This window comes from Saccopteryx bilineata, chromosome 3 (assembly GCF_036850765.1).
Source record: "Saccopteryx bilineata isolate mSacBil1 chromosome 3, mSacBil1_pri_phased_curated, whole genome shotgun sequence".
NCBI lineage: Eukaryota > Metazoa > Chordata > Mammalia > Chiroptera > Emballonuridae > Saccopteryx > Saccopteryx bilineata.
In genome coordinates, this window is record NC_089492.1 from 130813706 (window position 1) to 130830543 (window position 16838).

The 16838-nt window shown below is 46.4% G+C and overlaps 1 protein-coding gene across 3 annotated transcripts in view; it reads right to left on the reverse strand.

Annotated features, from left to right (window-relative positions):
* Window positions 1-16838, reverse strand: part of SLC4A5 (solute carrier family 4 member 5) — a 109048-nt gene that overhangs the window by 16850 nt on the left and 75360 nt on the right. For all 3 annotated transcript variants that reach the window (XM_066267420.1, XM_066267421.1, XM_066267422.1), the window contains 6 exons: window positions 15796-15854; window positions 12903-13103; window positions 5885-5998; window positions 4654-4815; window positions 3320-3498; window positions 1990-2062 (listed from right to left, as the gene is read on the reverse strand). In XM_066267420.1, the coding sequence (XP_066123517.1) occupies window positions 1990-2062; window positions 3320-3498; window positions 4654-4815; window positions 5885-5998; window positions 12903-13103; window positions 15796-15854 (788 nt within the window). The remainder of the gene's footprint in view (window positions 1-1989; window positions 2063-3319; window positions 3499-4653; window positions 4816-5884; window positions 5999-12902; window positions 13104-15795; window positions 15855-16838) is intronic.

A 16838-nucleotide genomic window follows, 5' to 3' on the forward strand; every position in this document is an offset into this window, starting at 1 on the left:
TTTGCGGGAACTCCAGGCCCCTAAAGTAGGATGTTCTTAGATTTGAGCTTTTATGCAAATACTTGTCTTGTTAAACAGTTTCAGGATTAACAAGCACAGTAATTCTTTGAAACCCTCTCTACAAAATTAAATATTCCCTGGCCACTTAAGATATTTAGATAAACAAAATGCCTGCCCACCTGTATGTAATGTTTTTGGCACAACGAAAACATCCTTTAAAGAAATATTCCACCTGCTGTTTGGGTGTGCCCCACCAGTTCTCAAGCTTAGAAATATTTTCCATTGTAAATGTATCAGTTAATATCATGGTTTTTTAGTTTTTGTTTTTTATAAGGTCACCCCAGGATGAGTTGTTCTGAGATATTCAAAGGGGGGTAATATGTGCAAAAGATTAGGGCAACTCCAACTGAGATTAATTCAAGGGCCATTGATTGGTGTCATGGGCCGACTAGTGTCCCTCCAAATTCATATGTTAAAGTTCTAATGCCCAGTACCTCAGAATATGAATGCCTTTGAAGATAGGTTCTTTTTTTTCTTTTTCTTTCCTTTTTTTTGTGACAGAAACAAAGAGAGAGACAGATAGAGACAGACAGACAGGAAAGGAGAGAGATGAGAAGCATCAACTCTTTGGTTGCGGCACCTCAGTTGCTCACTGACTGCTTTCTCATATGTGCCTTGACTGGGGTGGCTACAGCAGACCTAGTGACCCCTTCCTCAAGCCAGCGACCTTGGGCTCAAGCTGGTGAGCCTTGCTCAAACCAGATGAGCCCGTGCTCAAGCTGACGACCTCAGGTTTTCAAACCTGGGTCCTCCACGCCCCAGTCCGATGCTCTATCCACTGTGCCACCACCTGGTCAGGCAGAGATAGGTTCTTTAAACAGATAACTAAGGTAAAATGCGGTCAAATGGGTAGAACCTAATCCAATATGACTGTTGTCCTCATAAGAGGAATGGGTTAGGACAGTAGTCAGCAAACCTCGGCTCACGAGCCACATGCGGCTCTTTGGCTCCTTGAGTGTGGCTCTTCCACAAAATACCACGCGCGGGCGCAAAGGCCAGATTAGGAGTACCCTAATTAAGTTAATAACAATGTACCTACCTATATAGTTTAACTTTAAAAAATTTGGCTCTCAAAAGAAATTTCAATCATTGTACTGTTGACATTTGGCTCTGTTGACTAATGAGTTTGCCGACCACTGGGTTAGGACACAAGCATGTGAGGACACAGGGAGAAGGTAGCATCTGCAAGCCAAGGATAGAGGCCTTAGAAGAAACCAACCCTGCCAACACCTTTCTCTTGGACTTCTAGCCTCCAGGACTGTGAGAACATGAGTGTCTGTTGTTGAAGCCACCCCATCTGTGGTGTTTTGTTATGGAAGCCAAGTACGGCAGGTGAATGGCTGGAACGGAGAGAGGGAGAAACCTGAGCAGAGAGAGACCTTTCTGAGGACACACACTCTGAAGGGATTCCTATTTGACTTCAGAGCTTTCAGCTGGTTTGCAGGGACATGAGCGAGAGGAGCTTCAGACCGTGTGGGGAGAAAAGGCACTTCTGTGCCCAAGACTTGCAAAACAGAAAAGCAGAAAATGGGTCCCAAGAACACAGAAGCCTTCCTCTGCAAGTTTCAAACTTCAGCAAATGGTGAGCAAGGAGGCTCTAGAGAGCCAAGCCGGAAACACAACAATGTGGAGACAGCCAGCTCGGGAGGCTCCTGATCTAAGCAAGGGTGGCACTTGGTAGAACTTTCCAAGGGAGGAGTGTTTTACAGGAAGGTGCAGGTGGCCCCTGGGAGGGGTGGAGAAGGCCCTGAGGACTGCTCACTGCTGATAAAAAATGATACAATATTCCAGAAACAGTGCTGCTGATGACACATCTCTTTGGCCTAATAGCAAGGAAGGGTCATTTGGGGACCCTTCCCTCCTCTCTGAGGCATCAGGTCAGTGGTTTCTCAGGCAGACAGGGCTCTGGGGGAGGGTACAGAGCCTCACCTTCAGGACAGGAGCCAGGAAGACGGAGATCCCGGTCAGGATGAAGACGATGGTGCCAGTCACTCTCTGTTCCCTGGCAGAGAAGAGCACGCGGTCAGGCAGACTGGGAGATGCTCCATGCCGTGCCTGCCCTCCGGCCCTCTATGGGCACCTCAACGTTACGTCCAAGGTTCTGGCCTCTGCCTTGTCCGCCATTCCAGAGAGTAAGCCCACTACCCAGGGCCCAGCTGACCAGCACACAAGAGAAGAGGAAGCCCCAACAGAAGCAAGGGCATTTTGTAGGGATGTTTGGGAGGCTGTCCCGTGCAGCGACTAATACTGGGGGTACATGAGCCAGACAGACTTAGGTTGACTCTGACACTTACTAGTTGTGTGGCATCAGGCCCTGAAGGTCTTCACCTCAGTAGAAGAGACATAATGGCCCCCACCTGGGGGTTGTTGTGAGGATAAAATGGGATCTAGAGTGCTTATTATCCCTGCCCTTTTACTATAATAAGATCCTACATTTGCCAGGATGACTAATGAGGATTTGGGGGAAGAGGCCTGGCTGCTGGCAGAGCGGTGTGAGGGGTGGGAGAGCAGGAGTGTTTTCTTATGTGCCCAGGTCTAGAGACAATGCAGGTGGGAGCTGGAGGTGTTGGGGCAGACGCTCAGGCCCAGCTGTCTGGGGCTCAAGGGTCTTGGAGGGGACCCTGTCCTGACCAGAGAAGTCTCGCTCAGAGCTGGCTGTGCAAGTCAGGTCTCCTGAGGCTGTCTTAGGACAGCCACTTCTGAGAGTGCCAGTGTCTGGCATAAGCTCACTCCGGAGACCCTAAGCAGTGGAAGGGATGCTTTTCTGTCCGAAACAGATCAGGGACCTGACATTGGGCATGCGAGGAACAGAGGTGATCGGCCATGTACCATACAGATCAGTAGTGGGAGCAATCCTGGGAGGTTTTCTGGAGGAGTAGAGATTGAGCAGGACCCAAACCCACAGGAGGGCTTTGGAGGACAGTGGCAGCAGGGCATTTTAAAGAGGAGACAAAGGGACAGGTCAGAAGTGGCCTGTGGAGTTCCTGAGTGGCCTATCAAGGTGAGAGCTGAGAGTGTGTGTTTGGGCCACAGCGGCATACTGTTTGGAATCTCTTAAGAAAAAAAGCACCACTTAGAGCTGGATTTCCGTCTTCCTCTCCCTCCCTTTAGAAATATCACTCCTATCTATGTGGCCCCTGGGCGGTCAGAGCAGGTCTCCTTTTTGCCCAAATACCTTGATGGTAAGAAAAACCTGCTCCCCCTTCCCTAATCTGATCTCTCCTGCTCAGGTGGTCCCCCGGCCTGGAACCCTACCTACCTGACCCCCAGGAACTGAGGCTGCTCCCCTGGGGCACTGGTCTCCGTTTCCATCTTGAGGCTGTCGATGTGGGCAATGGAGATGACTGTGGCAGCCACGTACCAGGGGAGGCCCATGAAGGAGCACAGGGCCATAAGGATGCCCACCCAGAACAGGTCCAGGTGGTAGCCAGCAGCCTTCTGCAGGGGCGGCAGGAGAGGAAAAGCTGCTAGGAGCCTGATGCTGACCATCTGTTTGGGGTGGGGTGGGTTAGACAGAAATCTCCCCAAAGTGATCATTTTGTGGAACATAGTTCAAGGGCTTCCCTTGACCATCTATTCTAGAGCAGTGGTAGTTAACCTGGTCCCTACCGCCCACTAGCGGGCGTTCCAGCTTTCATGGTGGGTGGTAGCGGAGCAACCAAAGTATAAATAAAAAGATAGATTTAACTATAGTAAGTTGTTTTTTAAAGATTTATTCTGGCAAACTTAGTGAAAACCCAACATAAAGTACTTGGTAAGTAATTATTATTATATGCTTTAACTTGCTGTAACTCTGCTTTATAAATTTTATAAAGTAAAAGTTACTTCCCTACTTTATAAATCACCATTACTGTGGAACCTGTGGACAGTTAGAAACTTTTACTACTAACAGAGATTCAAAAGTGGACAGTAGGTATAAAAAGGTTGACTACCTCTGATCTAGAGGGAACTTTGAAGGGACTTCCATCTTGAAGTGCTCAGGCCTCACGAACCTCAGGGTTTCATGAGCCAGGGAAGGGACACAGAGGACGGTGAAGAGGGGTGATCAGACTTGGAGAGGCCCTGGGCTTGGGTAGAAGAGTTCCTACCAGTGGTCACAATATCTCTGCAGCTCCTGAATGGGGGCCCTGGCTGGAATAAGCCCTACCAAACCTCGGGTGGTCCAGATTGGGATGAGGGAGAGGGTAGCCTGACTCTCTTCAGACCCGGAGGTGGGGTGGGGAGTTGCAGGGACCAGGAGAGCTAAGGAAGCTCCTCTGTCTCATGGTTCTGGGTCAAAATCTCCATTACGCTCTGTTCGGACTCCCAAGTTCACTGTCAGGTGAGATACAGCTGGAGGGCCTGCTTGGGAGAAGCAAGGTTCCCTGTGGACTTGGTCCTGGTCTTTAGATCAAGTCACCTTGCCCTGGTGGCCTTATTGCAGCTGGAGGTCACATTTCTCCCCACACACCAGAACTCCAGACTTCTGGTTTCATATTTTGCTTCACAAATGACCCAGAATTTTGACAAATGCATCATCGGCCCCCTCCATTCCTTCTGATCTTGTGGGAAGAAAGAGCCAGTGCCCCTCCCTGCTCCTAGCACCAGCCTTACCCTCAGCTTGTTTTCCTTCCGGTTGACGATGACGGCCGTGATCTGCTGGTCCATGAATATCAGGATGGTCACCAGCAGAGCGGGCAGGATGCTCGCCAGGTACACCCACCACGGGTTCTTCCCAAAGGGGGCCACGAACCAGCCTCGGTCTGGCCGTGTGGGCTGAGTGGAGCAAACACAGAGGGTCCTTTCCTCTCTCCCTTGTCCCAGTGCACTTGCCACCCAAGGCCACCCTCTCCCCACCTTCCTGCCGTTCCTCCACCTGGGGCACTTTCCAAGTGCAATCTTTTCCCTTAAAGACATTAGCACCTGCAACTTTAGGGGAAAGAGACCCTGAGACAGACAGATCTGGGAAGGACCCCGCCTCTGCAGGACTAAAGGGACCATTTGTGGCAGCTGCCTGGGATGGGTTAAGAAACAGTGAGGTGCGCAGTCAAGAGGGCATTGGGAGGGAGCTCGAGGTCACCACCGAACGCAAACTAGAAAGGAGCTGACAGGCGGCCCAAGGGCAAGAATAAAGAATTTGATGGGCCCAGTGCCTGTTGCTCCTGCATCTCTTGGGAGCCACCTGTCTGGGGAGCATTATAGAATCATCTGGAAAACACCGAACATAAAGTCAGACTTGCATGTTGAGAATAAGGGATTGTCTTTGCAGGAGCGGAGCTGAAGTTTATCTTTCATTTTACTTAGAGAAAGAGGTACTTTAATTTTCAAGGCCAACACCAGTTTCATGAGGTGTGTTTAAGCTCCCTAGGAGCACCCTAAAGTAATATTGCAAAGGTCAAGCCCTCAAAGGCAGGAAGGGCCAGTTCTAGAACCTGACCACCCCGCCCGGTGTAGCAGGACTACAAGCAAATGCCCCAAACTCTGGACTAAGGGGGAATTTGTGAAGTAGTGGTTCTCTTGGTGCTGGTCGGGGACACACTTTGAGAATCACTGTTCTAAGGGATCATTTCCCACAGAACCCAGGTGGCCCTGGGAACCCTTAAGGGACTTCAGCTCGAGCCCAGCACCCCCTCCACGCTGTGGCTACCCAGTGGGGTTTCATTGTGAATGTGGCCCCAGCCCGCCATCTCAAAGGCCCATCCCCTGGAGGCTCTTCTCCACAGGAAGGGTGGAGCATGCAGAGAACCCACAGGGTCACTTGGCTGAGAGGATGTGACAGTTGGATCAGTGCAGAGGGTAAAGGATCCACAGCTGGTGTGCAGTGGAGCTAATGCCCGGAGCAAACCTTGATGACACTGGGCACGTGCAGCTTGGGTGTTTCCAGCCCGAAACAGGCATCAATTCCACAGAACAACAGGATGGAGAAGACAATGGAAAAGTCAGCTACTAGGGCCCGGACCTGCAGAAAGATGGGGAAGTGAACGAAGTACCGCAGGTGGACCCAGTTCCCAGGCAGCAGAGAAAAGAATGGTTAAGAGCTTAGGCTTGACCTAGGCTCGAATCCTGGCTCAGCCTTTGCTGGCTATGTTATCTGGGGGAAGAAGCATGTCATATCTTGGACCCTGGGTTTCGTCATCTGTTAACTGGAAATAAGGATAGCACTTGCCTCATAGGCATGAGTGAGCTATGATGCATTCCAAGGGCTTGGCGTATATTAGAGTAGGAAATGTCATCTATGTGGCATGGTAGCCATTGCTGACATTTTTTGATATGAAGACACTGAGTCACCCAGCAGGGATGGTAGGGATAAGAGCTGAACTCTGAAGAAAGTCTTAGCTCCTAAAAGTATGTGGCAGATTGTTGCACTGCCACTGGGCTGGGAAGGGAAGGCCCCCAACTCCACTGGGGACTTCTGGGTACTCTCAGACCTTCTGTCCACCTAGAGTCCTTAGCCACTTGCTCCTGTTTCAGGGGGCCCTTCCCAGGCCAAGCACTGGACCTCACCTCCCTGTCCAACTGCCCTTCCACACCACTGGCTACCCTGTCACCTTTTCTGTGTCTCTTCAGAGACAGCAGTTTCCAGAGAACAACAGGGAAAGCAGGAAGGGCAGGGGCAGGTTACGTATGGCACAATGAATTCATTCCCTCTACCTCCTACTCCCATTTAAAACTGGTATTAAAATAACATGTAATTTTCTGGCCGGTTTGCTCAGTGGTAGAGCATCAGTCTGGTGTGTGGAAGTCCCAGGTTCAATTTCTGCTCAAGGCACACAGGAGATGTGCCCATCTGCTTCTCCACTCCTCCCCCTCTGGCTTCTCTCTGTCTCTGTCTCTGTCTCTCTGTCTCTCTCTCTCCCTCTCTCTCTCGTTCTCACTCTCTCGCTCTCTCTTCTACTCCTGCAGCCAAGGGTCAATTGTAGCGAGTTGCCCTGGGCACTGAGGATGGCTCCATGGCCTCTGCCTCAGGCACTAAAAGAGCTTGGTTGCTGAGTAACAACAGAGCAACGCCTGGTAGGGGCTTGAAGGGTGGATCCTTGTCCGGGTGTATGTGGAAGTCTCTCTGCCTCTCTTCCTCTCACTGAATAAAAACAAACAAGCAAACATGTAATTCATTAAAAACTCACATAATATAAAGGGCAAAGCACCCCCCCCCCCACCTCACCCTTCCTCACTTCAGCCTCCCTCTGGATACATACACCCTTATGTCTGCTTGATTTTAGTGGTTCTGGTAGTTTTCTTCATGTCATTAACAAATATGCTAGACTTTTATATTTTGATTTACTGACCTAAGGCATTATCTTTTGATAAGGATTTAGCTTACTTATTCTATTCCTCCTGCTCTTCCCCAATTCCCAGTCTTTGAGAGTTGTTTTTAAACACTCAAAGGCTGGGAATAGGGTTTCCTTTGCCCGTTCAGATGATATAACCAAAGCTCTTCTCTCACTGACTTTTGCCATTCCCTCATTCTCCATCGTGGAAGGCTGGGCTTGCGCCCCTTCCTTCCCACCACTGTTCTCCTCTCCAACCCCTTCCATCGCTGACTGATCCACTTTGATCTTTACATCGTCAAAGCTGAGAATGCTCATATTCTCTTCTGTAAACTTTCCTTTTGTGTTTTATCCCTTAAGTTGATTCTAAAAGTTGAAAGTCAATACCAGCTTTATATTTTTATGATCGTAGAAAACATTGGTCACATGAAACCAAGGAGTGTGCTTCCTAGGTTTACGCCTGATTTCCTACAATATCCCTAGCCCCCAGATCAAAAAGTTATTAAGTTAGACCATATGAATTTGCCAATTATTTTTTGTAGGTCAAAACATTTAAATATACAGCAGGTCCTTTAATAACATTGTTTTTGTTTTTGTTTTTAACATTATGTTGTTTAATGTTGTTTTGTTATCATGTCGATGGGGGAAAAATATCTCTTCCTGGCCAGGACCACTGTCTGTGTGGAGTTGGCATAATCTCCTCACATCCGCATGGGTTTTCTCCGGGGACTCCAGCTGCCTCCTTCATCCCAAAGATGTGCATGTGAGATGAACTGGTGTGTCTACATTGTGCAGTCTGTGGGTGGTGTGTGTGTGAGGTGCCCAGAGATAGAAGGGCATTCTGTTCAGGGTGAGTCCCTCCTGGCACTCCGAGCTGCTGGAATCAGCTCTGGCCTCTTATGACCCTGAACTGGAATAAGCCAGTTGGAAAAGAATTTCTTACTTGTTTTTATTAACCTTTCTTAAATTTATATATAGTACACATTTATTTCAATGTTTGATATTATAAGTGTTTTGGGTCTTTATTTGTAAGTTTGATGATGTTTCTGTGACCAGAAACATGCCACAAGAACTTAACTCTTGTTTATATCAATTAGGCTATGGTAAAATTGGTTTGCTTATATGTCATTTTGCATAAAGCCAGTTTCCAAGAATCTATCAATGATGTTAAGTAAAGACGTACTGTAAGCAATTTCACATCCAATCTAATATAAAGATAGATATAATAAACAGCTGTGAACTCCCTCCCAGCTTAAGAAATAACAATGTACCTGTTCAGTCAATGCCTATCATTGATCTATCACCCAGTGGCATTCCTGTTTTATTCTCTAGAGAGATCCACTGGTCTGAATTTGAGTTTATTATCTTTTTACTATATCTATATATATATATGTATATATATATAACTTTAAACTAAATATGACATTGTTTTGCATGTTTTAAAATTTTACATAAATGGCCCTGGCCAGATAGTTCGGTTGGTTAGAGCGTTGTCCTGAAGCGAAAGGAAAAGCTTGATGTTCCCATCTCACCCTTCTTCTCTTGCTAAAATCAATACATTAAAATAAAATAAAAAATTTACATAAATGGTATCTAATTATTTGTAATCTAAAATTTACTTTATTTGCTCAACATTATGTTTGTGATACTCTGTAGATAGAGGTAGCATTGCAGCTTAATGTTTGCATGGTTGGTTTTCAATTATTTCTTTATTCTCTTATTGATACATGCATTTAGATTATTTCCATTGTTTTCCTCTTAAAAATCAGTGTTTTTATATTTTCATTTTTTTAGAGAGACAGACAGACTGGAAGGGAGAAAGATGAGAAGCATCAACCTGTTGTTGTGGCACTTTAATTATTCATTGATTGTTTTCTCATACATGCCTTGACCAGGGGGCTTCAGCTGAGCCAGTGACCCCTTGCTCAAGCCAGAGGCTGTGGGCTTCAAGCCAGTGACAATGGGATCATTTCTCGTTCAAGCTGGCAACTTTGGGATTTCAAACCTGGATCCTCAGTATTGTATGTCCATGATCAATCTATTGTGCCACCGCCCGGTCTGGCAGGATCAATGTTTTTATGATCATTCTTGTACATGTGTGAGCTTCTCTGGGGTGTAGACCTGATAAAGTGCCAGGCTAAAGATCATATCCCTCTTCAGCCCTATCAGAGAGTGCCAACTGTTCTCTAAATTGCATGGACTTGCTACACTCCCACCCATCTCGCTTTTCATCTCTAGCACTTGGGATCCCAAGCCTTTTATATTTTAGCAATCTGATGGGTGTAAAATAGTTTGGTCTCTTCTTTGCAATACTGAATTCTAGGAGGCAACAGAGCAATTTGTAAGTATACAGCTCACAAAAATTAGAGGATATTTCAAAATGAAAATGAAGCGATAAAGTATCCCCGAATTTTTTCAGGAGAAAAATAGTGGTTAAAGAGTTTCATGCCACATGGATTATATTTAGCTTTTAGGAAAAAGACATTCTCAGATGTAGTCACTGCTCAAGAATTTTTATGTAAGAGGTGACTTAGGGATATGATATGAATGGAAGTGGGAAAGAAAGAAAATAATTTTTTTTGAAGATGCATTTGTGGACCTGGCCAGTTGGCTCAGTGGATAGAGCATCAGCGTGGCACACACACATCCTAGGTTCGATCCCCAGTCAGGGCACACATAAGAAGTGACCATCTGCTTCACTTCCCCTCCCTCTTTCCCTTATCTCTCTCTTCCTTTTATTTCTCTCTTCTCCTCTTGCAGACAGTGGCTTGATTGGTTCAAGTGTCGGCCTCAGGTGCTAAGGATAGCTGGAATGATTTGAGCATTGGCCCCAGATAGGGGTTGCTGGATTGATCTTGGTCAGGGCACATGCAGGAGTCTATTTATCTTCCCTCTTCTCAAAAAAAAAAGATGCATTTGTGTCACAAGCACACTATTTTTTACTCAGTTTATATATTGCAAAGCTTCCTAAAGAGACTTTTATTTCATCTTTAAAAAATATTGCTAAAAGTCCAATTATTCATTCAAAGATTTTAATTATTTCTATTTTTTCATTATTTATTTATTTATTTATTTATTTATTTATTTATTTATTTATATTTTTCTGAAGTGAGAACCGGGGAGGCAGAGAGACAGACTCCTGCATGTGCCCAAGCGGGATCCATCTGGCAAGCCCACCAGGGGGTGATGCTCAGCCCATCTGGGGCGTTGCTCCATTGGAACCAGAGCCATTCTAGCGCCTGAGGCAGAGGCCATGGAGCCACCTTCAGTGCCCAAGCCTACTTTTTGCTCCAATGGAGCCTTGACTACAGGAGGGGAAGAGAGAGACAGAGAGAAAGGAGAGGAGGAAAGGTGAAGCAGATGGGCGCTTTTCCTGTGTGCCCTGGCTGAGTTTCAAACCTGAGACTTCCACACACCAGGCCGAAGCTCTAGCACTGAGCCAAGCAGCTAGGGCCTCTTTCTTTTATTTTTCTTTTATTTTTTGTGAGAAAGACAGAGAGAGCAAGAGACAGACAGGAAGAAAGAGAAATGAGAAGCATCAATTCTTCATTGCAGCACCTTAGTTGTTCATTGATTGCTTTCTCATATGTGCCTTGACCAGGAGGCTACAGCAGAGTGAGTGACCCCTTGCTCAAGCCAGCGACCTTGGGCTCAAGCCAGAGATCTGGGACTTCAAGCCAGCAATCATGGGGTCATGTTTATGAGCCAGTGATCTTGGGGTTTTGAACCTGGGTCCTCTGCATCCCAGTCTGACACTCTATCCACTGCACCAGTGCCTGGTGAGGCAAAGATTTTAATTGTTATTAGGAGTAGTAGTGGTAGTAATAGCAGGGCAGTAATATTTATTTAAGACAGCTTTAGGAGAGGGATTATGAGGTTTATGGTGGAATAGAGTTGCTATAATTCTTCTGAGTGCTTCTCCCTACAACATAGCTATCACTCGCATATGCAAGTGCTGTTTTGATTAATTAATTAATTAATTAATATTTTATTCTGTTCTGCTCACAGAACAGAAAATAAAGTTAAAACTAGTAGTTAGCATTTACCAAAGCATAAAAATATAAAGTATCTAGGAATATACCTAATAAAAAATGAGCAAAATCTCAAGACCAAAACCTATAAAACATTATGGAAAGAAATAAGACTTTAATAAATGGTGAGGTAGGCCCTGGCCGGTTGGCTCAGTAATAGAGTGTTCACCCAGCATGTGGAAGTCCTGAGTTTGATTCCCAGCCAGGGCACACAGGAGAGGCTCCATCTGCTTCTCCACCTGCCCCTCTCCATTCTCTCTATTTCTCTCTTCCCCTCTCGCAGCCAAGGCTCCCTTGGAGCAAAATTGGCCCAGGAGGTGAGGATGGTTCTATGGCCTCCACCTCAGGTGCTAGAATGGCTCCGGTTGCAATGAAGCAATGCCCCAGATGGGCAAAGCATTGCTCCCTGGTGGGCTTGCCAGGTGGATCCTGGTCAGGCACATGAGGGGGTCTGTCTCTCTGCCTCCCTGCTTTTCACTTCGGAAAAATACAAAAAAATAAAATAATAAAATAAATGGTGAGGTATACCAGACTTACAGATCAGAAGACTTAAAAGTGGAAGGGTGTCAGTTTTCCCCAAATTGATATGTAGAGTTAATATAATCTTATAAAAATTCCAACAAGTTTTTATTTTAGTGAAATTTAAGATTATTCTAAAACTTGTGTGAAATGCAAAAGGCCAAAATCGTTCTTGAAAAAGAAAAATAAAGAGAAAAAGGTTTGTCTGTAAGATATACAAAATTACATAAGCCATAGAAATGAAGATTGTGATATTGGCATACAAATGAACCAATGAAACAGAACAAAAAACCTAGAAATAGACCCCATCATGTGTGAAATTTGATATATGGCAAAGGAAGCATTGTAGAACCGTGGGGGAAAGAATGGTCTTTTTAAAAAAGTTCTGGTTGGGTGAGGGGTATGCAACATAACCGAATGTCAAAATAACCTGGAGATGTTTTCTCTGAACATATGTACACTGATTTATCAATGTCACCCCATTAAAACTGATTTACAATTTTTTTAAAAAAGTTCTGGGACAACTGGTTATCTATACAAACAAAAAATAAATACTATCTTCTACTATATGTCAAAAGCAATTCTGATAGATGGGAGATATAACATGAAAGGAAAACAATGAAACTTTCAGAAGATAACATAAGAGAATATCTTCTGTCCAATATTTACCTTGAGGAAGATGTTAATATATTTGATTACAGAAAAACTAAGAATTTCTATTAATAAAAAGATACCATTAAGAAAGTTAAAAACACCAACCACAGAGTGAGAGAAGATATTTGCAATACATCTGGGAAATAAAAATTTTAAAAACATAATACACAAAAAGACAAAAGATAAAAATCTGACAGTACCAAGTGTTGTGAAGGGTATTTTACAACAAGGGGACCCAGTTATCTCTGATTCCAAGTTGGTGCTCTTAATTGGAAAAACCTCAGTGAGCCAGTGCTGATGTATCCATTCTATGAGTGGGTCAAAATCATCTCAGGGAGATCTTGCGAACGGTTTGACTATAGGTTGCCTCCTAACTGCAAAGTGAGCTTACCTTGGTAGGGAAATAGCAGCTGAATTTGAACTTTTTCAGGGTCAGGGTCATGGAGTATGTCCCGAAGAAAAGGATGAAGGACATGAGTGCCAAGTCTGGGATGAACTGGCAGGAATTCCCGAGCAGGTGCCCACCATAGTTCAGACACTCCTTCTTGCTCAGCAGGGACCAGTCCAGCGCTGTGAGGTTAAGGGGGTTGTACTTGAAGACCAACAACAGGAGAGAAATGGTCAGGGCTGTCCTGGTGGGTCAGCTGTGGCCTCCCCTGTAGTCCCCAGGCAGACCACACGCCCCTTCTACTCTCCGAGGGGCTCTAGCCCTCCAGCCCACCGGGCCCAGCAACAGAGTGATGCTCCTGGAGACAGGTTGCTTTAAGGAAGGGCCAGCAGGAGGCTCCCTGGCAGATTAGAAGCTGGGGTGTGTTTCTTCACTGTGTTCTGGGATGCACTGCTGAGTCAGCAGGGAGAAAAGGCACAGAAGGTGGACGCCCTCCCCCTCAGCAGGCTCGCTCCCAGCTCAGGTACAACCCATGGGTCCTGTCTGCACCTCCTTCCTTCCTGGATGTCTTACACTATTCTCCCCTTCCTGTAACTGTGCACTTTCACACACTGGGCTCACATCCCACCCTTGTCAGACCCTCAAGTTGCTTCAATCACTTCTACTTTTGATGTCCCAGATGCCTAAGTGCAGGGCACACACAATTTTATATGTCTAAATATGTAGGGACATATATTTATATATTCTTATGTGTGTTTCTATACATATTCAAATGTATACAGACATACATATGTTCCTAAGTGTGTATATATATTCATGTATGAATATACCCACTTATATCTATCTTCATATGTATGCTTCTAAGTATAATAAAAGGAAGAATAAAAGGATAGTCATTTATAATAAAATTTAAAGTACATTTTAAACATTTAAGGTGTAAATGTTCAGGAGCCTACATAATAAAGGAAACAGATGCTTGCAAATGTAATGGATGTTTGGATTAAGGGAAATGTGGTAGTTTGATACAATGACAGTCCTCAAAGATTACACTTCCCTGCATCCACACTCCTTTGCAATGTGACACCTGCAGTTCTCCCATCAAAGGGTGGAGTCTATTTCTCCACCCCTTAAGCCTGGGCTCCCTGGGGTGGACTCAGACTGATAGGATGGGGAGGATGTAGCTTTGAGCAGGTCTGAGCCAAGGCCTTGAGGGGCCTTGCAGCATCCGCCCTCACCCTCCCGGGACTCTGAGACCATCATGCTTTGAGAAAACGACAGGAAGAGAGAGGCCCAGCCATCTACGAAATGTCCGAGTCCCTCAATCACTGCAGTGATGAAAAATGCCCCCTGCAGGGTGGCATGCCTCTACCACCCCACTGGTCAGGCCTGAGGTCTCAGCTCCTCTCTCTGCCCCCTGTGCGACCCCCCACCCTCACGCTCTCTCAGCCTGATGGCCTGCTCATTGTCCTGGAGTATGTTTGTGCTTTTCCTCCGGACCCTTCTGTCTATGCTGGTCCCTCGACCTGCAATGTACCTCCCTCTATGGGACCAGCTTTCCCAAACTTAAGACCAGATGGCACCCCAGTTTCTCCGAGGGGCTCCCCCTCCAGCCTGGCCGCCCACGTTCGGCCTGTGTCTGACAGGGACACCCTGCCTGTGCTTCGTTCCCTCCAGGTGCATCTCCACAGGCTTGTGTGAGCACGTGTGAGGGCAGAGCCATGTCTGTTTCTTACACATCTTTTTAACCCTCACGGCCCCTGCACTTAAGTATTCAGACACGGGTGCTGACTGAGTCCATTCTTTCTCTCTCAAAATCAGATGTTTGAAAAATCTTAGGTTAAATTGTCAACAACGGCGTTCCCTGGTGGTCTAGTGGTTAGGATTAAATTGTCAACTGAAGGAGCAAACTTGGGGACATGAGAGTTTCAAGAACCACCCTCAGGGCCAACCAGCTGCTACATTTCATCTGGTTTTGGAATTCCCATCATGAGAGCCTGAATATTTACACATTAAATCTTTAAAATAGCTATTGAATTTTATTATAAATTACTCTCCTTTTATTCCTCCCAATAATGAGGGTCACTGCTCATTATTATTGGAAAAAGCAGGCCAGACCTGAGGGCCTGCGAACTCCGAAGCACAAGGAACAGATCAGTGTCAGCGAGAGGGGAGCATGAGAGAACTTTCTGGGGCTGGGAAGTGGCCCTGCTGGGTGGGAACTGGACATCCTAGGAAGAAAGGCAAGGAAGAAGGTAGAGCAGTGGTCTCCAATCCCCGGGCCGTGGACCAGTGCCAGTCCATGGGCCATTTGGTACTGGTCCCAAGAGAAAGAATAAATAACTTACATTATTTCCGTTTTATTTATATTTAAGTCTGAACGATGTTTTATTTTTTAAAAATGACCAGATTCCCTGTTACATCCGTCTAAGACTCACTCTTGACGCTTGTCTCGGTCATGTGATACATTTATCTGTCCCACCTTAAAGGCTGGTCTGTGAAAATATTTTCTGACATTAAATCGGTCTGTGGCCCAAAAAAGGTTGGGGACCACTGAGTAGTGGATGGATGGACGTGGAACTGTTCACAGCACCGTTTGTGCAGCCCTATTTATCATCCCTCGTGTCCAGCCCCCGCCCCATGGTGTGTATGTGTGTGTGCATGTATATGTGAGACACTGATGTACATGAATCTAACAGAATGAAGCATGTTATACAATGGGGTTTTGACAGCATATACATAAAATAAAAATGCACGGTGACAAGGCTCCACCCTGGTGGGCAGCTGGGGGTGACCTCTGCAAGCCTGTGTTGCCATAGATGACTTCAGTTTCCCAAATTTCCACACTTGCCCCACAAACAAAGCACTTGAGTGTCTGACTTAAGGGGAAAGGACTTACCAGAGAAGTGTTGGTGTTTGGAGGCAGCGAGGCTGAAGCATTGAACCCGATTGTATTCGCTGTGGGTGAGCACAGGGCATATGGAGGGTCAGCAACTGCTGAGCAGAGAGCCTGCGGGTCCCCCCTGCCAGCCCCACCCTTCTCCATCTTCCTGCAGACCCTTAGGGCCAAGGGCAGGCTCCATTGGGAGGGCAGCTCATTCCAGCTCCCACCCCTCTTTACTCTCCTCACTTTGTCCAGGGAAGGAGAGGAGGTGGAGGGAGCCGGGTCACAACTCCGACAGATCAGCTGGGTCAGGCTAAGAGAACTCCTGTCTGATGCCAAAGGGCAGGCATTGAACCCTGCAGGGAGGCATCTGCTGGCAAGACAAGGTGCTGACACTGGACCCATGTCTGTGCTTTTAGACTTAAACATCCTCAAAGAACTTACTCTAGGCAATGCACCAAGCCAAATCCTTCCACACAACATCTGGCTGAGTTCCTAAATCTGAAAGGAGTCTCCCCCTTTCGAAGATGATACAACGGAGGCCCAGAGAGGTTAACTAACGTGCCCATCACTCAAGGTTACACAGCTCGTATGAGGCGGAGCCAGGAGCCATGGCCCATCCCAGGCAGGCTGACCCAGAACCCGTGCTCCTACCGGTCCAGTCCGCACCTGAGTGTCCTTCCTGCCCTCTCTTCTCCGCACGCGCTTCCCTCCTCTCCTGCCTGTCCTTATATGCTATTTGTTTGTTTGTTTTTAGGTCAACTGGACCTCTGAGAACTCACTGGTTTTAATTTTATCTCCTTTAATCTTTCCCTTGAGTACAAGCTGAGGAAAATTAAACCCGGGCCAGCCTCTGCACCCCTAACTCTAAGTGGAGCATATTAGAGTTCCCATGAGAGGCCATGAGAAACTGTGACCCCTCGATGGGGGATGTGGCCATTCATTACAAAGGCAGACCCTGGAGGGCCACCGTCTGCCCTCTTTCTTGCCCCAGCACTGTATGGATGGAGGAGGGGGCCACGTCTTCCCAGCCTCCCCCTGCAGTGAAGGCTAGCCCA